The following is a 22,603-nucleotide window of genomic DNA, read 5'->3' as shown; positions in this document are numbered from 1 at the left end:
TAGATATGTGCTTTTGTGTGTGTGTGTGTGCATGTGTGTGTATGTGCCGCCATGCTCAAGCACACAAGTGCGTGTGAATGGGTGTGTATTTCTCTAGGAGGAAATTTTGATCTGATTCCCAGCATTCAAAAGAACAACGTGTTGTGGGTGGGTGCTTGTTGTCTTCTCAGCTTTTTTTTTTTCCCATCACTACTTGGCTCACACTAAGATGAATCCCTTTACATCCCATTATTGTATAATTCCTTGTTTAAGACACCAAACAACTACTGATCCTCCAGTTACATAAATGTGTAGGGGCACTCATCAGAGCAGATTAGTGACCCAAACAGGGCAAAGATTATGACACCCTCCGCCCCCAGCAGCCTAACAAGTGAAACCAGATTAAATCCTGGGGGAAGGTGTGTGTGTGTGTGTGTGTGTGTGTGTGTGTGTGTGTGTGTGTGTGTGTGTTTTTACAAACTGAACAGTTGCTTGGGTGCGGTTTCAAGGTAGGATGGGAGGGCTGTTGTTGCTGAGCAGCACACTGACCAACTGCATCTGCCCACTGCTGTTGTAATGGCTAGCATTGAGCCTCCTTGCCTCGAGCGCTGTTTCTCTTTCGTTCCCATGACAACTGGGCCTTCTTCTCCCTGCTCCGCCTCTCCGCCTGCTGCTCACTCCGTGCCATCCAGGGGGGCCTCTGCTTGGGCCCACATTAGTGTGTGTGTTTGTGTTTGTGTATGTGTATGTGTATGTGTGTGCATTTGTGTTATTGTGCACAAACTGGACTCCTTCACCCTACACACCCACGCCGGAGCGAAACAGTAGCACTAGTTAACACCTCCACCTCCAGAGGTTGTGCAATATTTCTGTTTGTTTGTACATTTGAACCCATTTGAAGGCAACTTTTTGAGTGAGGGTGTCAGGGTGGGATGTTTAGATGTCAGGGAAGGAGGTGGGGTTCCCCCATCCCAGTGCTCCCCTCTCCTTTAATTCTCTAATAGGATTAATCTTCATCGCTGTCAGGGATCGGTGCCGATTAGGATGCACATGACCCGATTTTCTTAAGAGCCCATACAAGTGCACTGCTAGCACCTCTTAAGAACCAGAGAAATAAATAAACAGGGTTTTCAACAAAAAAAGAAAAAAGAAAAAAAAATGCAGGCAAAGAAAAGACAACTTACAAGGAGCTGGGGTAGCAATGGCAGAACCCTTGGATCCATGTCACCATTTAATAAGCTGCTAAATAAAAGACTATGGTGAGTGCTGTCATTCCTCAGACCTTCACCCTACTTGTTCTGCACTGCTTTGGTTAGCACCCAAATTGGAACTGCCCTCACACTGAGGGAGACCGGCCCACTTTTAGAACCTGTGTGCTTTTTCACCAACACCTCTGATTCATTACGCTTTCACTGGGTTCAGGGAGGGCATCGTACTCATGCAGTGTAGTGGTGTGATAATGTTTGAGCACGGAGAAGGACAGACATTTGCGCAGCATCATGCACAGTATATTTCTGAGCAGGGGGCAAACGTTACACACAACACACAGGGAGGGGGTCATTTAGTGTGAGTGACAGGTTGTGGAGTCAGCAAACAGACGGTGTGACAGAGGTGAAGGCCACTGGTTTATTATTCTGTACCTGCTACAGCTCAGATTGGACCAGTGGTCAGCCCTTCTCCCAGTCCAGCCCCTGTGGCCAAACTGGAATGCTTAGAGGCTTGATCTGGTTGTGTTGTGGGCAGGGTTTCATGTATGAGTTGATCCCAGACCATCCTAAAGTCTTACTTCAATCCCCCTCCTCCCCTAACATCAGCTTAAATTTCAAAGATCTCCTTGCCTGACATCTAGACATCCCCTTTATATGTATTGTCCCTCTCCTCTCCTTGTCTTCCTGGCAGAGGCTCTCTCCTCTCTTGGTGTGTGAAGAGGGGCTTCGCGGCCTCTTCCTGTCACTCTCTATGTCTCTCTCACCCTCTCTCTCTCTCTCTCTCTCTCTCTGGGGTGAGGCTGTTAATAATGCAGGAGGATTAGCTGATTTATGTGAGCCGGAGGCGCTGAGGAAAGCTGGGGTTCCTGGGGGCGACACGCAGAAGGGGGGGGGCGGACTTGTGAGCAATGTGGAGGGCGGTGCCATACAGGAGCCCTGGGTGTCTGGATGATGGGGGCTGGATGTGTGCCTGGCGAGCACGCTGGCCATAATCCACCCCCAAGTGCCCCCGACCCCCACCCTGCACTCCACAGTGCTGTGCCAGGAGCGCTCCGCACGGACAGAGGTGATAGGAGGTGGCAGCGGAGAAGGATGGAGGGGAAGGGACACAAAGCAAGGATACTGTAGTATGTCATCAGGCTAACTCACAATGCCTCCCACCGACATGTACGATGTTGCTATGGCACCCATTCCTACGTGGCTGAAGGCCGTTTAAAGTACTCCACATTATTTCTGTCCTCTTTTATCCTGCAAATGTTTGTAATGGAAGTGGATGTTTGTTTGTTTGTGTTCTGTATTTTGTCCGTAGTACTACATCAGAAAAAACATTTGATTCAAAAAGTTGACTTATAGTTAAAAATAGGGTTGGTCTGTTTCTACTGTGAAATATCGCAATGGACGATGACATCGTGGGGGGAGGGGGTATTCCCACAATTCATTGTAATCAGGGAAGTGTGTTCTTAACAGACTGCAATTTAAATGAAATTTTAAAAAAACAATTGTTCACAACATAATCATAGACATTCAGCAACATTCAATACAGCTGGACTGTCTACTTCAGGTCTTTGCTATTTAACCAGCATAATGTCCACGTAAGACAAGAGTGGCGTCCTGTTTTACTTTATCCCTTGTGGAATAAAGCACTCGGTTTAGTTCCGTTAACTCCTCAGTAGACGGTGCAGATGCTGGAAAAAACTTTTCTAAATTTGTGTTTACAGACAATGGACGGAACTTTTCCCCAACCGCTATCATGTGATCTTTTCCCCCTGCTTTGTTATGTGAACAAGTTTCAGCTTTCCTCATCTTTTTATGTCCTGGTGTAGGTAACATCATAGACTCTTCAGTTTTTGTCAAAATGATCCATCTTTAAAGATGACTTTGAGGAAAAATTGAGCGCAGCAGTTACCTTTCAGACAGCAAATCTCCTGCTGAACAGTCACAGCCATGTTGCATCACCTGACTTGAATACTGCACATTGATTCGCTGAATGGATTTATCAGATAGGAGTGTGTTCAAGGACAGCACTGGCATTTGATATTTTCAGGTGTAAAATGAGAATGGACATACATTCACTGTGGGGAGTGAGGTGGGGTGGGGTGGGGAGGGGGTCACAATGCTGGGCTCAACATCGTGATGATTATCAGCATTGTTAATGGACAATGGTATCGGTAAACGAGGAACATAACATATCACATTTCTTTTTATATTTTCTATTGTCTATTTTGCATTGCAGTGTTAACATTGCCTTGTTAAGGTGATTAATTGTTTTTCTACGACTTTGTGATAGAGCAGCGTGTGAACACACCCACACACACAGGCTGGTTTTAAGGTAGTTTTCGAGGTAGGACTCTGTAAGGTTGGGGATTGTGGGGGATTTCCACCTGTCTGGGGCTGTGGTGCAAAGTGTGACAGAGGTGTGTCTGTGTGTGTGTGAGAAAGCGTATCCATGCCTATTTCTATGTGGGGAGTGTGTGTGTGTGTGTGTGTGTGCGCGTGCGTGTGTGTGTGTGTGTGTGTGTGTGTGTGTGTCTGTTCTATGGCCCATGAGCCATAGCCTATTCAGTGCAGGAGCAAGCAGCAGACTGATGGGTTTATCCCTTCTGTCTGCCCAGAGGATGTGCTCACTCACTGCCTGGCTGATTAAGACTTCCACGCAATTGTTCTCACACTCCCAGAAAAGGATCGATTCATGTTTGGACTGATTCATGTTTAAAGAAAATCAAATCACACAGCGTTCCTTGTTAGATCAGCTCGTCATGAGGGGCTGATAATGAATTTTTACCATGTCGCTCTCCCCTGCGTTTTCACAGCCAGCTCTGTGCGCACAATGTATGAAACACAAATGTGTGTGTTTGTGTAAGTATGTGCATGTGTGCTCTCATCCAGGAATCCTCATACATATGCATGAGACTTCACGGCAGTGTGACTTGGGGGAAATAAATGTGCAAAGAGCCGGGCACCCGGGCCCCTCGCTCAAGTGCACTGGCGGGCGCGTAATGGGAATGCAATTTAAGCAGTGGTTAATCAGTGTGTTTTCTCCAGCTTGCCCAGCAATGCATAATAGACAATCAGCCCCCAGTCACACGGGCGGTGCTACGAATGGTCAATTACTCATCATAGTCTTGTTAAACACATAGTTCAGCCAGCCAGGGACAGATTGCTCTGTTGGTGCCATCATTATGGTAAAGAACAAAGCAATGCAATGCTATGTGTCAAGCAGAAAGAGGGACAGAGATGGGAAAGACAAGAGAAGAAAGGGTCACTGTGACAAACCAGAAACAGGAAGGAAAAGGAGTAAAACACCAAAATGGAACCAAAGGAGAAAGAAAAAGTACAGGACTGTCAGAGTAATGTAGAGAGAAAGCAAGAATGAAAGAGAGAGAGAGAGAGAGACGGAGAGGAGGTGAAATGGAGCAGAGCAATAAGAGAGATTGAGGGCATGAAAGTGAGAGATGGAGAGCATAAGATAATGGAGGGAGGGAGAGAAATTGAGAAAGGGACACTGGGGAGCGGGAGCAAAAGTGTGTGAGAGCGAGAGGGAGAGAGCCTGAGAAAGTGTGTGCTCAGCTGTGAGATGAGACCTCTGTCTGCCCATGGGGAGAGGCGGTATGAGGGGAGAGAAGACGAGGGGAGAGAGAGGACTCTGCTGTCAGTGAGGGGGAGGAGAGTCTCGCACAATTCCTCTCTCTCTCTCTCTCTCTCTCTCACACACATGCTCTCACTCATTCACCCTCTCCCTGGAGCAGCGATCAAATCTGCCTGGTTTAATGATTCCACCTAGAGGGCCAGTGGATTCTATCCTTCTACATCTACATCTAGATCTGATACAGGTTCTTTTTTTCCCTCTCTCTCCAGTCACACTCATGGTCACAGTGTACATGCACTCCTCTAACTCTAACCATGTTTTCTCTCCTTACCTTTGTCCCTGTGGGAATGCAGGCAGTGGATTGATGGGCAATTCCTCCGCCTCCTTCATGGGGACCTTTCTGGCCAGTAGTTTGGGTTCCCCCCCTTCCCACCCGTCTCACCCCTCCCGGCCGCCCTCCTCGCCCTCCTCACCTTCCTTCCGGGGCGGACCCCACTCCAGCGCCTCGCAAATCTGGTTTCCCCATTCGCATGAAGGTACCTCAAATGACACATGTACACAAACACACGCCCACAGTTCCTCATCTGACCACATCGTCTGGATGGGGTGATATTCATGTGTTGGCAGTTTTGGGCCGGAGCTTTACAGGGTGTAATGTTACCCTTGATATTGTGTATTTTTGGGCCGTGTTAGGTTTCCACCAAAGCACGGCTTGTAATCGTCTAGGAAGAGCCAGGCTTCCCACCCTTTTATTTGTGGACCAAAATAGGCCCCGGCCCAGCATGTTTGGGATGGAGCACCATGCCATGGTTTTTGGATGGGGACACAGGGTCAAAAGTTCAGCCAAGGAATCTTGCAGTATTCGATTCACGTCAGCAGGAATGTCACTCAAGGCTCTCTGAAGCAGCACGCGCAAATTCAGGCCAGTAAAAAGTTGCAGTGATTGCAGAGCTTTCAGCTGGTGTCTCCATCTCAGCTTAATGGGGTGGTTCCCACTCAACGCTCAGCATTACAAAACCTCAGCTACACACACACACACACACACACACACACACGCACGCACACGCGCACACATACACACATGTGCACTGTCAGGCAAATATAAACATACACACACTGAGCACAGCGCCTCACATTTCTGCTCAGATACAGCCAGGAAGTCAGACAAGGAAAAAGTAGAGAGATTAATCTGCTCGGGTATTTCGGGAATTCAAATGCTAAGGATGACAGATAAATGTAAGACCTATCCAGTGCCACCCGCAGATACATTAATGCACGGTCTGCTCTCCTGTGACTTCACTTCTGTCACTTTCAGATTTACCTGCTCATAATCTTTTTGCTAATTACACGATGTAATGGCCACCCAAATCAATCCAGTGAACCACGGTCTTTGAAGTTGACAGAGTCTTGTTATTTATTTAATTTCTAAGAATAGCCCAGCTGTTAGCCTATGGGGGTGGGGAGGGGGCAGTGGGGAGCATTTATTTGTGGTCACTGATCAGCGGCGCCCCAGTTGCGTGATGTGTTGCTGGGGCTGATTGTGTGCATTGCAGCTGAGATGCTGTCTGTTTCTTGAGTGTGTTAAGCCAGTGGATGCCTCCAAGCCACCCCACCCCTTCCCAACCCCCACCCCCTCACCTCGCTTTCATGTCCTGGCCACCAGGGGTTGAGTCAGTGGACTGCTGCGACAGCGGTGAGAGAAGGCGAAACTCTACACACATTTTCCCTCCAAACTCATTTTGTGAGCATCAGTGTTTCTTTTACCTTATAGTTTCAGGGTTTCATTGTCAAAGACGTTCTTCTTGTGGAAAACTAGAATAATATTAATAAGAGTGATGATGATAATGCCAAGCCTAATAAAAGTAATGGAGGTGATTATGACTGGGATTATTACTCAGTTGGCAATGGAGGCCATTATCTCTATTGCAGTTTAATTGCATATAACGCACTAAGAGCATGATTGAATCCAGACTGTTCATCAACCACATTCAGCTGTTCCCTCCTCAAGATAATTGCATATTGTCTTTTTCCTGTTTTGCATAAAAAGCAAGTCATCAAAATGAGCGGCACAATTACCCAGACTCTCGCCTCCTCTCTCCGGGTGTCAGCAGAACCCCACCAGCAGCAGAGCAGGCACTGACTTGTGCGTGTGTGTTGGTGCATTAGTGTTTCACTTGTAACCTTAAAAATATTGTCTGAATTTTTTCCTTTTTTTCCTAGTGTGTTTTAAAGTGGCTGCTTGCATGCAAATCCAAGCATAGCAGCTCGAATTTGTATTCAAAGATTATTGTATGATCTTCATGTCTCTGGCATAAACCTGTCATGGTGCAGAATGTCTTTGTCTGTGCTATTATTCTGACACATTTTCCACAGATTAAAGAGCTAAAATCTACCATGTCTCAAGCAATCGATAACAATGATCTCATTAGTCACTTGCTAACCAGTCACTTAGTGTGGATAAACGCTTTCCTATAGTGGACTGTGAGTGTATGGAGCAGGCTAAATCACAAGCACATTTAAGAGACGTCTGTCTGTTTATTTATTTTATGTTATTTTAATATTTTATTGGGTAATTAGGCTAAATTAAGAACAAATTCTTCTTTTCTGTACAACAATCATCATATGCTTTTGAAATAGAATTACAGTGGAGATGAAGAGAGGTCACATAAAATGTATGAATATATTAGAAAGCAGCTCTTTTTTTCCAAGTCTGCACAACATTCCTATCTAAATGTTTTATTTTAATAATGGAAAATATTAAGGAATGTTTAATCTTCATTTGGATCTACAACCACATTGTGATAGACATGAGAGGATACATGTGGCAGATATATTTATGTTATTCCAGTTAGTGCAGAAATGCATGAGAACATACTTAAAATGTGTGTTTTTTTTCTGGATATGAAATAGAATCTGGATTTGCACCAAAAACTAATCACAAGATCCTTGGCCTAACTTTCCACTAAATTGCATTAATTGTTTTTGTGATAATCTGCAAACTATCAGGAAAAACAGCCCTGGAAAAAACCCCTCCCTTGTATAGATAATAATAATAAAAAAAATAAAAAAAAACAGGTGCATGACCAAATAGTTCTGACAAACATGGCACGGTTTGTTTTCTTTCTGTTTGACTATTACATCATAAACCTGTGACTGACTGTCTGACTGATTGTCATAACCTGCCTAATTGCAATCACTGATCTGCTGTGCTGAGACGCTTCAAATTACTGTTTTATGCTCCTGCAGTTGTTATAAAACAACCTAAAAAAAAAAAAATGTCTATGGCAGCACATGTACTGTCTGATTGGCTACTGAAACACAAAATAAGTCATCCCTGAATTTGACATGACAGACAATTGGCTGAGCAAATGTACTTTGACCATGTCTTTGAAACAAAGTCCAATTAGGAAATAGCTTTCAAAGCTCAGTTTCTGGGCTTGGAAGCTCAAATCAGAGAGAAAAAGATGTGTTTTTAACTTAATCCGCATTAGCGTGAACATGGTCTGAGTACATATACAGAGAGGGCCAGTTAAGTCATGCATACAGACCGCATTTCTATTGGGAGCATTAGCGACAAACCATTAGCTGAGTGACACATTAAGCACACCTATAAATAACATCACCACATGACAGAGGTGGTTTGGTCCTTTGGATCAAGATAACTTTGGCAGAACAGTCAGCGAATGTGGTACAGAAAAGTCTTGTGTTAACTTTTGCCTAAAGATTTATTGTGCTGGGAAAAGGAAAGTGTACAGTATACTGCCTTACAAATGCTGAGGTATTTGTATAAGGGGACAGTGCCAAGAACTAAACCATTAGTGGCTTTCATGATGTCAGAGGGTAGCGTGGATTAAAAGAGGTTTTTTGTTTCAGATTCTCTCCTCAGATTGATTGCCAAACACAGTAACCGCCATTGTGCGCACCACACATGGGATTGTGTGTTGTTCATTTGATGAGGGGAGATGTGGACTCACTGTCACAGCGATGGATAGAGGAGTGGCAGTGTGATTGTGGCTGTAAGAAAACAGGGATAAAAGACAAAACAAAACAAAACCAACCAAAAAAGGAAAAAAAAAAAACTAAACAGAACAAAAAACAGGGACAGATGTAGTGTAGTGACTGTTTTAATAAACGTAATGTAAAATGTTTTTCATAACACCTGGTAAAATGGATTAGGCCCACTGAGCTTTTGAAAGATTGATTTTCATGTTTGGAACCATTTGAATAAACCCCACTGGATCAACTCAATGCAAAAATTAAAAAAGAAAAATGGAAGAAAAAAAAAAAACTCAAAAAAAAAAACAAACCTGCAGGCTCCTCACAGGCCTGAGGCCAGCTGGCTGTGGTCCAAATGACTTCTTACGCTATGCCAAAAACAATCGCAGTCTCATATCTCTGTCCACACATACCACACATATAGACACACATGCATGCACACACACAATTGCCTGCACACACCTGTCTAATCCACTTCTGTTTGATACGCCTTTCCAAGCCTATCTTCACTTGTCCATCTTTCCTTCTGTGAGCAGTTGCTAGCTTTTCTTTTTGTGGGATTTAAGCTGCACCCCCCACCTCTCCTCTTACATACTCCTGCCTCTTTCATTCTCTCTCTCTCTCTCTCTCTCTTGTGCCAGCCTGCATCCCTTCCTTTCACCCCCCCCCCCCTGAGGAGATCCACCACAGCACTGCCCCTCCTCCACCAAACATCTCTCGTCTCCTCTCCTCTTCTCCTCCCTTTCTGTGTCTTGATGGTTCTGTCACTTTTTCTCAATTAGCAGACTTGACAGGCAGCTCAGCCTGCTCCTCTCCTCTTGGTCTTCCTCTGCCATGCTCTATCTCTGTCCTTCTATCTCTCTATCTCTGAAATGTTACAGCCATTTCCCCAGAGACTATATACAATTCAGCCATTATGTAATTTGGCTTTTAGCAAACGTGAAGAGGCCCTCATCAGTAATTGTATGGGCTGGTGTCTTCAGAGCAGGTATATGAGGACTGGATAGGAGTGGAGAGAGGATGGTAATGAAATACTCTGTCGTTTGCCTCTAATTCAGCAGGCTTAATTCTCTGCCTCTGTCTCAAGGTGCTGTTCTATATCCAGCCCCCCCCCCCCCCCCCCCCCCCCCCCCCCCCCCCCCCCACTTCTCTCACCCCACCATGCTGAGAGAAATACCTTCAGAACTTGTGGAAATCCCTCCCTGGGATGCAGCTCTGTTTGTTCTGCCTCTCGCCCCTGCTCTGCCCGTGGAAAGGAGGGCATGCGCTGTGAACTCCCCTCTGTCAATCACTTTTCAGTGCTGACTTGCTTATGTGTGTGTGAATGTGTGGAGGGAGGAGAAGAGAGTGAGGCTGCTGTGCAGTCAGCAGACTGCACTAAGACCCTGCTCACGTCGCCTGCAGCAGCAGCAGCAGCAGCAGCAGCTTCCCTTGTCCTGGCCAGATTAATGGCTGAATGGGCTCTGCCGTGCCCAGCAGTCCCCCTCTTGCCGCCCCAATGGAGGGCATGCTGAAACTGAGCGGGCTGGCATTATCGGGCACAGCCAGACCACGCTGTGAAAAGGGATTACGCCGTCAATCGTCACGCTCACAAACAACATGCTGCCGCAGAAAAAAAAAAAAGCCCCTCTCCCAGCTTGGATAAAGACTGCCAAACAGCTCTCTGCTTTTCTCCCTCCCAAAACCAGAGAAAAACGTCTTGCTTAAACAAAGGATCCCCCCTCCTCCATCTGTAGATGAATTGGCATAAACGTGTGTGCTTATTAATCATGACAGCAAAGAAAGAAACGGAGACAAAAGGGGAGAGAGGGAAGAGAGATAGAAAAATAGGTGAAAGAAAGAAAAAAAAAAAAAGAGAAAAAAGTGAGGGTATGTAATTATCGCCCCATTGCCCTCCTCAGAAAACAGCACCTCCTGTGTTATTGCTGGGCTGTTTGCCCTCTCTGTGCATTTCATTAATTAAGATGGGAGGATGCGGAGGCCGCTCTGAGACGAGGTCATTAAGCCCACCACAACACTCCTCCCTCCCCAGAGCCGGCTCACAGCATCGGCCCATTGTTCCACCGGCAGAAAGTGAGACATTCAACACTCAGAGCTGCTGTAAAAACCACAGCAGTGCATGCACACAAGCGCGCGCACACACACACACACACACACACACACACACACACACACACACACACACACACACACACACACACACACAGGGCCAAATGAACTGCATCTGCGCTTTCCGGGATCAGGTCGCGCGCTTGCCAACACAAATACGTCTGTCTTTCATTTAGCTCGTAGAGCCATGTTTTCCTCTGCCTCTCCCCCTCCTCCTTCCTTCACTCCATCTGTGAGTTGTGTTTGAAAGTGAGGCTGGAGGGTGAAACAGGTGCAAAAGCAAGGAAAAGGAGACGTGAAGCACCTGGACTTCTGTAGATGACTTGGAGGTCACTGAGATGCTTATATGTGAAGCTGGTGGACAGTAGATGACCTGTCTGTCCTGATCACAGTCACACAGATTAGAAAAGAAGCGCAGATACAAAATAACACCACGTCTCTGGAAACGGGTTCACTCATAGTGATAGTATATATAGGTTAGTTTTCTTTTTCTTATTACCTCTGCCAAGGAAGTTACGTGTTCACCTGTGTCTGTTTGTCTGTCAGCAGGATTACACAAAAAGTACTGAACTGATTTGTACCGAACTTGGTGGAGGGATGGGGCATGTGCCCGAGAGGAACCCATTAAATTTTGGGGCAGATCTGGATTATTTACTATGAATTTTAATTTTCTTCTCTGGAGTCTGGTATATGTTGTTTGACATTGGCCATGGTGGGTGTCTGTGGTCTCTGAATGTCCTAGTTCAGTTTTGTTACCTGTGTGTGGCATGGAGTAGATGGGGATAGCAGCCTTTTTTTTAAGTATCACATTACATAATATTCTCACAAGAGTGTATTCCCCATAGCACTGCTGTTCCTAAATAATTTCACCATACGCCCATACTATTGTATTTATAATTTACATTACTTTGATTTTATTATTAAATAATTTTCATGCAATTGTGTGAAAACATAATCACACAGTAGTAGAGCTTAGCTAATTCAATTCATGTTGATTTGTTTAGATGTTGTAGTTACCCAAATGCAGTGAAAGTGGGTTGTCATAGTGATGCTGTGTCTTTATCTTAATATTGCGATGGGCTTTCATCTCCATCCATGTTTTCTTTTTCCTCCACCTCTGTCCCACTGCAAAATGAGTTTAGTGTTTGGTTGTGGTGTAAATGTCCTCCAGATGGGCTTGATGCAATACGCCCGGGTGTGCTGGCTTACAGGCCCAACATCCACACGACCTTTTACCTCTGGTGTAGGTCAGTAAAGGTCAGCTGCCTGCCTCTCACTTCATTGTAAACGCAAGCTTCAAATCCATCTTTATCACTCCATTCAGATAGACAGAGGTGTCACTGTCAGTTCTGAGAGAGAGATAAAGAAAGAGCCATATGTTTCAAAGACAAATTTCATACATCACAGTAATCTCCAAGCTTGTCTTGTATTGTTTACATTCTAAACTCGGGCACAAAAAGCAAACATGACAGGCAGAGCCAGCACTTATTTGCGTATGAACACCACCAGCTGCATTGGACCTGAAGGATTATACTGGGTTAGACTGGATAACTGCATCTTGGTGGTTATTGTCCTGTCTTATCAATTCTCTCCTTCCCTCTCTCTGCTATCTGTCTCAGCAGCTCCAGGGTATCCTCGATTCTCAGGGAGTCTGGCCCACACTTTCCTTCCCATGAGCCACTTGGATCACCATGCCAACAGTGGAGTTCTCTATGGGCAGCACCGTTTCTATGACACCCAAAAAGGTGAGGCAAGAGATGATTAAAATTCAATCAGACAGAAATAAGACATTTAAATCCAATTTATACAACATGGTATGGTGTAATTTGATGTGGGATACTGATATAAGGATGCCTAGGGACACTATCATGAGAGCTGAATAATCTAATTCTGTCATTGCCTTTTCCTTTCTTGACTAATGTCTTTGTCTTCACTGGCCCGCCTTCCCTCCTCTCTTAGAGAACTTCTATCTTCGAAGTCTCCCGTCCCAGCCTCCCCTCATCTCAGCCAATCACAGTCTGCCACCGATGTCCAGGGCAAGTTCAGGCCACTCTCAGGGGTCCTGCAGCAGAGACAGAGACGCAGGGGTAGGGACAGGTCTACATAAGGGTCTCAAAGAGGGGTCTGTTGAGAGAGGAGTGGTACCTGTCAAGGACAAGGAGAGGTCCAGTAGCAAACAGGAGACAAAAGAGAGACAGCAGCAGCAACAGCACCACAGCCACCAGCCACCCCAGCCTACACACCACCACCATTCCCACTCCCATCAACAACACCCACACTATCCACAGCACCCACTTCCCCTGGAGGAGGTCAACAGTCGGGCCCTGGAGAGGCACAAGGCATCACTCACGATGGAGTACAGCAAGGAACACACTCAGAGTATGGGCAAGCCCCTCAGTGCCTGCTTGCACAATGGCAAGATGCAAAATGGAGATGCAGGAACTGGAGCAGGGGCTAAGGCCTCCATGTCCAGCTGTGGAGGGGAGGGCACAGCCCTTGGGTCTATGGGTGGTGGGGGGAGCAGCCAGGGCAGACATATGGGGTCCAGTGGCAGTAGTCGCTGTACCAAAGAAGGGATAAGTGGGGAGATGAGGATCAGTGAACAACCTTCAGACTGTCTGGAAAGGGGTCAGGCACCACTCCACCACTCTCTGTCCTATTCTGTACCCCCACCCTTACACATGGGTTCTGCTACTGGCGGGGCACACCCCCATCCGCATCCTCACGCTCACCCCCATACACATCCTCACCCAGGGGGATTCCACTGCCTTCAGCTCCACCCCAGCCACCCACACCACCCACATCATTCCCACCATACACACCATCATCCAGACTTCTTCTGCCCGCCCCCCTCTGCTCCTCTAGTCAACCCTGCCTCACATGAGAGGGGGCCAGCCAATGTGGGGCGAGAACCTAAAGTCACAGGACCTACATTTGTGCCATCTGTGGCAGACCTGGGGGACAAAACTAGTGGGCCGTTCCAGCTTGGTAACCCTGACTGCCAGGGTGTGGGTGGTGGAGGGGGAGGCAGCAATGCCAAGGACAAGGTAATAGAAAAGAATGGAGGCGGTGGGCACCATAGCAGTTGGCACAGGAAACAGCAGCAGCAACAACAACAACAACAACAACAACAACAACAACAGCAACCACACCAGCAGCAACAACAGCAGCAGCAACACCAGTACAGAAAAACAGAGAAGGCTCCAGACTGGATGCAGTCCCACCAACAACACCTTCAGCCTTCACAGCTCCCTCCACCTCCCCAACAACAACAGCCTCCACATTCCCAACAGCAGCACCAGGTTGTACGATCACGCAGTGCTGAGTGTATCAACAGTGGTGTGGATATGGATGTGTTCAGACCCTCGCTGCCCCAGGGGCCCAAGGCTGGACACTCTGTCCCGCATTCTGTAAACACTTCTCCTTACAGAGACTGTTCCCATTCAGGACCCCCACCTAACTCCTCCCCACTTGGAAGTAAAAGCATGGGTCAGCATAGTGGGGCTACAGCAGCCCATGGCCCTGGTCCAGGAGGTAGCTGCTCCTTACAGAGAGATGGTCAAAAGGTAGCCAGGATACGCCACCAGCAACATGGGCGACCTGGCCCAGATGCTCCTTCTCCTGCTGAGTTAAACCAGGGGACTAGTCAAGAGCTGAAAAGAAAGATGGACATGTCTCCTTATGGTTACAGCAACAGCAGTGGGCAGCACCACCACCAGCAGCCCCCGGTGCCAACCTGGGCCATGAGGCCTCCCCACCACATGTCACAACCCGAGGAGGAGCAGAGGAAGTCCTACATGGAGTTAGGGAGCACTGGTGGGCAACACTCTCAGCAGCAGCAGCAGCAACAGCAGCAGCCATCTATGAGCCTGCCTCCTCCTCAGCCTCCTCCTGCACCTCCTCTCAGTCAACAACAGCAGCAGCCACAGCAGCAACCTGAACCCCAGGGTCCAACCCAGGGGGAGAGCAGTGCCATGAAAAGCTTACTAAAGTACAGCAACCAGCAACAGCCACTGCTCCTCTCGCAGAAAAGCCCCTTTGGGGGGCTGGGAAGCCTCAAATCAGGTCCTGCTGGTGGGAGCTGTGCCCTGCAGGGCAACAAACAGACTCTACCTTCCAGGAAGGGCCCAGCCAATGACAACGAGCGCCCTGATTACAGTGGGCGGAGCCGGGATATGGGGGAAGCAGGTCATGGGGAAAGTGAGGTGCGGCAGCCGCCAGTGGGAATTGCTGTTGCGGTGGCCAGACAAAGGGAGCCACCTTGTCGTTCAGCAGACAGTCATCCCAACAGCCGGCAGGGCAGGGTACATCCTTCTGTGAAAGGTGAGCAGTCGAGGTCACTGCCTCATAAATGAGATGCAGGGAGCAGCGACCAGTATTTTTTTCTATCCGCCACCTGTTAATGACCTCGCCGTGAAAGACAGTAACTAAAAAAACAAAATGTAAAGCTGAAAAAGCTCGTAAATATTGGTTATACTTAGCATTTTTGCAGTTTTGATGAATGCATTAAGAGTGTTGTAGAGTATTCTCACACGCTTTTAGATCTCATAGGTTTGAATAGAATTTGCTCCACAGTAGTCCCAAAACATGCCTATCCATGAGTTCTGTATCTGCTTTCTTGTTATCCTTAAACAAAAATTAGTAAACTCCAGATATTAATACTTGAATTCCAAGAAGTAAAATCTGGGTAAATGTTAATAATAGCAAACTACATTTTACCAATATTACTTAAACTTGGCTCCAAAAGAACAGAGAATTTAGCAGTCCCAATGAAAATGAATCAAAATTATTTCAGTTATAGCAAATGTACATAATCTGTAACACATACGTGTCCTTGTTTGGATCTGTACTAAATGCCCACCCATTCATGGTGTCATTTTGAAAATAGTGGACAGCAGTGACGAGATGCACCTTTGCTTTGGTTTCATCAAAACCAAATTTTTGATATCTGAAATATAATGTCTCTTAAATGTCCGAGCAAACATGTCAACAGAAGACTGATTTCATTTCTGAGGAACAAATACAGGTACGGTAAAAACAAAAGGACTGAAAATTGAAAGGTGTATGAGTGAATAGTTAATGTGGCTTTAAAAAAGTATGATACAAAATCTGTATAGTGGGGCAAAGTAATAAGCACATTCACTACAAGTCTCTTGTGAGTTGTGATAGTGTTTTGAAAAATGGTGGGAGACTTGGGAATAGCGGCACAACAGTGAAAGCTAATGGTTAAATTAATGTTTGTCTCACAGGACCGCCCCGCTCCATGTATACTTCGGATCCCACCACCGAGGAGGAGAGGAAGAGGATGAGTGGGGAACAAATAGGTCTGACTTGCTTGGACAGAGAGAGAGATACATACATCAGGTAAGAAGCTGTGACCCAACTGCTTAATACCCAATTCAAGTAAGTATATTATGTCTGCTATGTCAGTATGTTAACTTCCAGTGTACTAGTCTTCATTTGTATTTCCTTATTTTTGTGTCCTCCTGATATCAGGGATAATAAGGAACGGGTGGAGTTTGCAAGGATCCACCCCTCCAACAGCTGTCACGGTGACCTCACCTCTCATCTCATGGTCCCAGGCGGATCTTCCCTCCAGTCTGGCCAATTAGGAGATCCTGCTGCACATTCTGCTCACCATCATTGGATGCCAAGAACTGGAAGCCCATCCCTCTGGATGACAGGACACTCTTATGGTAAGAGAATATAACTATTTTCTTAACTTCAGTAATGGTAGTCATAGTATATTTGTTTACTTTTTACATGGAAAGTGATTGATACATAATCTAAACTGACATCTTTTCCATAAAGCAGGTATAGGTCATACAGCCCTGCACCAGAATCTGCCCCCAGGTTTCTCTGCAGCCATGCCAGGGCCTCTGCAGCCAGTCTTGCCTCTGCCTCAGGACCCCTCTGCCCAGCTGGTGGTCCTGCCCACTGAGCCTCCAGCCCATCCCGCGACCCATCACCTGGGTATGCAATAACCTTTCTTCCTCCTCTTTAAAACCAAGTGTATTTATGAGGCACTTTAAACAAATGAGTCTGCCAAGTTCACACAGACTATGAATGCACAGCCTCACACATTCACATTATGCAGTTGCCCTCTGCCTCACAAATATAAAAACCCCATAAATTAGAAATTTACAAAACTTTGTTTAATTACACTCCCACTGACTAGACATTAACACATTGTTATATTATAGTGATCCTGTGAAGACTCACACTTACACACGTTTCCTGGACACTATTCCTGCTGGACCTGCTTGGCCCAGCAGGAATAGTGCTCTCAATGGGTCAGGGTGCACTCCGTGCGCACACACACACACACACACACACACACACACACACACACACACACACTGACACGCACACGTAGTACCACATCAGAGGAAGAGGAAGTGTGGTGAGAGTACGGGAAAGATCACTTCTCAAAAGTCCTTGTAGACACGTACTCAGTGAACAGGCGGCAAAATTTAATTAGCTCACAATCTTCAACGGTACATTTCCTTCTGCACTCCACAGGAGTTTCAGCTGAGAAAGGAAGTGCATCCACAAAAGCTTTCCCACAGGAAACATTTGCGTATCCAAGTTTATGTCACCGAACAAGGATTTTTGCAGTGTCTAGGCAAAAGGGGATGGAAGAGCGAGTCAATTTGGACATAACTGTTAATGAGAAAGAAGTGTATTAAATACAGAGAATAGAAAAATGTAATTCTTATAGTATAAGCCCACTACTACCCAAACAGGACCTCTGTCATAGCACATCACCAACATAAAGTTGTACTAGTCCTTAAAGTCACATCATGAGAGAGGGCCAACCACAGACATGGGAACTGAGCTTCTTGCTGGGCTCTTTCGCAGACCTCCTCCTGGTTTGGCCAGGCAGGTGGGACTTTTCCTTGAAAAGCCTGCACTGAATACTCCAGCGAGACAAACAAGCATTTCTAGCCCAGTATTTTGGCCTCTAATCAGCCTATAACCATCATCTGTTCGCATTTCATCATTGTCATGACTTTTTTTTTTTTCAGCATTCCAGCAAATTCTCTAGGCAGTTCTTAAGACACAGCTTTCTGTTCAGAACGGGGGAGCGGGGGTGTGGGATTACTGTTGCCTGGGGAGATGTTGTTCTGTGAAGTCAAAAATCTTTTTTTTTTTTTCCTTAAAGATTTGTCTATGTCGTTGCTTTAAAATGTGAATACAATGATTTTTAAATTATCCATAATGGTTTCACTGTTTTGAAATGGTTGTGTGGGAGGTAGATAATGAGAGATATGGATAAAACAATGTTGTATTCTAGTGTGTTGGTGTGTACGAATCCAAAGGAAAAGTGTGTATGTCTTTTTGTTCTTAAGGTTAGCCCCCTCCGTCACATTCCTCCTCCTTTTTTCTCATTAGATGTGATGGAGCAGCCAGGGCTGTGGCCCCCTGTGTATGGCGCCCGGGGCCCACCCTCCCACATGCAACATCCTGCTGTGTACTCCCGGTCCCAGTTTCTACGGCAACAGGAGCTGTATGCTCTCCAGCAGCATCAACAGCTCCAACATCAGCATCAACATCAGCACCAGAGCCACCAGTCACAGCAACCACAGCCACAGTCTCAACCTCAGCAGCAGCAGCAGCAGCAGCAGCAGCAGCAGCAGCAGCAGCAGCAGCAGCAGCACAGAGCTATGCATGGCATGGACATGCAGCATCAAGCCACTCATAATGCACAGGTGATTATACAGTATCTATCCATCCATCCATTTATCTGTACAAAATAGGACAAGTCTCAAGCAGAGTAAGTGAGTCATGAATCAGCTTAAATTCTCACATGACTATTTAATCTATTTTTAACTCCTCTAATATTATTCTGGGATATGCTGATTTTCTCACAGGGATGAAGTGAATCACTGAATATAGGCTGTGGAGAAAGTAGCTTTTTGTGTCAATGACTAGAGTGCAAGGAATTTGTTATTACATTGCTTGAGATCTTCAGGAATTGTTGGACGCTCCAGCAAATGTTGAAATGAAAATGATTCTCTTTTTAATGCCATAGATGCAGAAGAGGCCAAATGAGCCCTCAGTTGAGCTGGAGGAACTCATTTCAGAACCCAGAACGTCCAAGCCCGCCAAGCCCTACTCTTACAACCCACCTCAGAGGAACACCTCTCCCCCTGGTGCCTGTGCTGCTCATCTGTCCCCTTGTTGCCAGTCCCCCTCACTGCGACCCCATCCAAAAAGCACTCCTTCAACACCCTGCCCTGCTCCCAGCCCTGCTGCAGCAGCCCCTCACTCACCTGCCATCAGCCCCGCCCCACCCCAGATGCCCAAAGGGGGTGAATCCCAGGACAAGAGAGTAGAGGGACAGCCCCCACAGGACTACCCAGAGTCTCTGGAGCCTGGTAATCTATTTGCATACAAATGTGCCTCAATGTGTCAGTGTTTGGCTTCCGTATGAGCAAAATTGATAACATCAGATGAAAGCCTGTCAAAGAACATGCTGTTTGTAATCAGTTTAAGATGCTGCTATTTACAGATGTAGAGCTGAATACATCTCACACAGCAACAGAATAATGACAGGGTATTCTTATAGCAGCACCTTGTACATGATACCCAATGGTGATTGGAATAGCCACTGCAGTTAATAATCTGCCGGTGTTGTCGTAATATGTGTGGGTGGCTGTGTTGGCAAGCGCCTGATTGACTGAACAGCTCAAAGCTACAGAAAATGGCTGCCAGCTGAACTGGGGCTTTCCAGTACTGTTACCTCAGTAATGACTAAGAAACACCTCAATAGCAGCCCTCGCCTCTCCTCCACCCCCACAGGCACCGCACTCTCTTCATCATCATTAATGTCTAGCTAACGGCTGCCGCGCGCAAGAGAAATTGTGTCAGGCGCTCTGATAAACCAAAGGCCTGGCCCACTTCAAATAACACACTCACACAAGGTTGCATGTGGTCCTCTACCCTCCCCACTCCTGGGAGATCAAGGCAGAGTGCCACTTCATTTCCTTTTCCTGTTTTTCACCCCTGGTGACCTCAAAGGTAGCAAGGGAGTTAAGTTCAGAGTGGGCCTGAGGTTTAAGGATTTTAGACTTGCATCACATCTCTGCATGTAACGCTCTCTGGTGGTGCTTTCTGTTGTATATCAAATAAAATATGATTTATAAAATTGCAGCATTATGAAATATTTTTATTTTTGACAAATTGACAATTGATGATTCTATTATCTATATTTATTTCCTTCTATAGACTTGCCTCCCGGATACACCTACCCTGCTATTGCCATGGGCTACAGGAGCGGGCCCTCCCCTCAGGATGTTCGACTGGCTGAGCCAGCCGACCTGGAAGCAGTCCAAGTGGAGCCTGCTGAGCATGCTCCCCAGTCTCTCTCCAGCCTGGGGGAGGAGCTAGACTGCCAGGCAGTGGTCAGGCCCCTCCCAGAGCCACTCCCACCTGAGGAAGTGGAGCAGGGAGAAAAGGAAAAAGTAGTTGAAAGACTGGAACATAGAGAGGAGGTGGAGGTAGCAGCCAAGTATGTTACTGGGGAAGAGGACGTGGAGGAGCAGGGGCCCGCTGAGGAAGAGGTGATGGTTTGCCCCCCTGCTGAGAGCCCAGTGTGTGAGGCTGCTTCCTGTCCAGTCCCCCTTTCAACAGAGGAGTCTGAAAGGCCAGAAGCTGTCATCACCTTAGAAGAGGAAGAGGATGATGAGGCGGTGGGTGAGGGGAGCCAGGTGGAGCATGCTCAAAAGGTCAACATGCCTGGAGAGCAGGAGCCGGAGCTGCCCACCATCATCGAGCTTGACCCAGCTTCCCCTTCAGCCCCTGAGCCACAGTCCCTGGCCACTGAGGGAGCAAAGGACAGCGAGCAGCAGCATGAGAATGAGATGACCACTGATGACGCCTCGGTGGATTTCGTGTGTCTTTCCCCTGCCTCAGTGCCCTCCCCCAGCCCAAGCCAGGCAACTGTCGCTGTGCCCCAAAAACCTCTCGTGCCCTGCTACTGGAGTCTGGAGCTGCTGATTGCTGCTGCCTTCTGCACAGACGTACCTCCTTTTCCCTTGTTCCCTTTCAACACCCCATCAGTTACTCCATCCCAGCCTAACCCCCACCAGGGTATGGAGCTTCTGAGTGAGCTGGCAGATCTGGAGCTGCAACAGCAAAAGCGCACCTGTGGGAAAAGCCAGGGTGAGGGACAGTGGGTCTTCTATTACTCACGCACATTAACATGCACACAGAAACATACTCGTATCAGCAGAATGCACTTCTCTCTCGTAGTTTACTCCCCTTTTCCTCTGTGTCCACTGAGACAAAGTCCCACTCCCCCCTCAGGCCTAGCCTCGGTCGCTCTGCGTTCCCTCCCAGATACTCCTCTCTTCCTACTGGTCTCAAGAGCCTCTGGTGGATTCTAACACGTCCCCAGAGAAGCTGTCTGCATGCCTGCTTGCCGTTCCTCTTCTTTGGTGTGTTAAAGGCACTTTTATTTCCTAAAAGGCTGTTCTAACGATGCAGAGGCCTCAGGAGAGGGAGGAGAAGCAGGAGGACAGGGCTGAACTACTAGTGAGGGGTGTACACCTCCCGTTCTCACTCCCTCTCTCTCCCTTCCAGCTTTCCTTAGGGAGCTGTCTCTCTGTCTCTCCATCCTGCTGCTGTTTGATCCACATATGTGTACAAACCCACACACACCCTAACTGCAAATACACACTTTAACAAAAAGGAAAAAGAGACACACCAATTGGGTTTCCTCTCTCCCAAACACAACATGTTACTGAAAGTTAGTGTGTAATCACAAAAGCAGTCGATGTTTTCAGCACCCTGGAGCATTGCCTGGCTAATTAGACCCTATTGTTTTAAAGTGCCTTTAAAAGCTTCCTTGTTTTTCAAAGCGCCATGTGTTTTTTTTTTTATTATATTCATGCAAAAGGATGTTTTGTGTTTACCACAGCATCCTAATGCATTTAACTGCTCCCAAAAGAGGCTTCTATAAAAAAGGTATCATCAACTGATTCCAGTGATGTTGTCTCTGTGATGTGATATTGTTGACAGCTCAGGGAAGTGGCAAATGTTGCAACAATTGTCTTTACCAAAACAAGTACTAAAACAAGTGAAGAGAATCAGTATTTTTTTCTTATTTATTCATGTAAAGACATAAGACAATGTCAAATTGTGAACAAAAATGTCATGTTTCTCCATCTCCACGCCTTGGCTGCAATCCCTGCTGGTTTAATATGCCCTCAATGTCTTTCTTCCTGACACTGTTGCTGCCTAAATTATAAGCCACATGTGCACGTTTTGAAAGTGAATGTGCACACAGAGCACTCACATGCACAAAAACCCCACTACCTTTCTTGCTCACTTTGACACAAGTTTCTTTTAACAAATTTTGAATTCACTTGTAGTATCTCTAAATGAAGAACGCATTGCCACAATGTGAACTAAACCTGTTGTTCCCTAACAGAAGGGGAGTTGCTGATGTTTGACCTCCAGAGCCTCGCTACCCTGGCCACAGCCCGTGCACTGGAGATGGGCTCCCAGGAAGGCAGCAGTGCGGGTTCAGGGCGACACTTCCCAGCCCGCAAGATCCTCAATTTACGAAGGAAATGCAGCTGGACACCTCGCAATGAACCAGTAAGGCTGCAACTATAGTGTGCCGTTGTTAATGGAAAGATCCTCAAGGGTTTTAAATAAATGAATAGACAACATAAAGAAGAATGTGTTTTAATTGTAATTGTTACAAGTTGTTTTT

The 22,603-nt window shown here is 46.6% G+C and overlaps 1 protein-coding gene across 1 annotated transcript in view; it reads left to right on the top strand.

The window, feature by feature from the left end:
- The window catches only part of LOC111227277 (BAH and coiled-coil domain-containing protein 1-like), a 60,535-nt gene that overhangs the window by 22,478 nt on the left and 15,454 nt on the right, over window positions 1-22,603 (top strand). The window contains exons 2-11 of the mRNA XM_022752709.1: window positions 5,127-5,309; window positions 12,498-12,623; window positions 12,838-15,201; window positions 16,128-16,242; window positions 16,375-16,574; window positions 16,693-16,851; window positions 18,274-18,542; window positions 18,914-19,259; window positions 20,110-21,059; window positions 22,324-22,485. Of these exons, the coding sequence (XP_022608430.1) occupies window positions 5,127-5,309; window positions 12,498-12,623; window positions 12,838-15,201; window positions 16,128-16,242; window positions 16,375-16,574; window positions 16,693-16,851; window positions 18,274-18,542; window positions 18,914-19,259; window positions 20,110-21,059; window positions 22,324-22,485 (4,874 nt within the window). The remainder of the gene's footprint in view (window positions 1-5,126; window positions 5,310-12,497; window positions 12,624-12,837; window positions 15,202-16,127; window positions 16,243-16,374; window positions 16,575-16,692; window positions 16,852-18,273; window positions 18,543-18,913; window positions 19,260-20,109; window positions 21,060-22,323; window positions 22,486-22,603) is intronic.

Source organism: Seriola dumerili, unplaced genomic scaffold (genome assembly GCF_002260705.1).
Source record: "Seriola dumerili isolate Sdu_G_001 unplaced genomic scaffold, Sdu_1.0 BDQW01000169.1, whole genome shotgun sequence".
In the NCBI taxonomy this organism is placed as follows: Eukaryota; Metazoa; Chordata; class Actinopteri; order Carangiformes; family Carangidae; genus Seriola; species Seriola dumerili.
The sequence above is the reverse complement of the archived record's forward strand: the minus strand, read 5'-3'. Positions and strand labels throughout refer to the sequence as shown.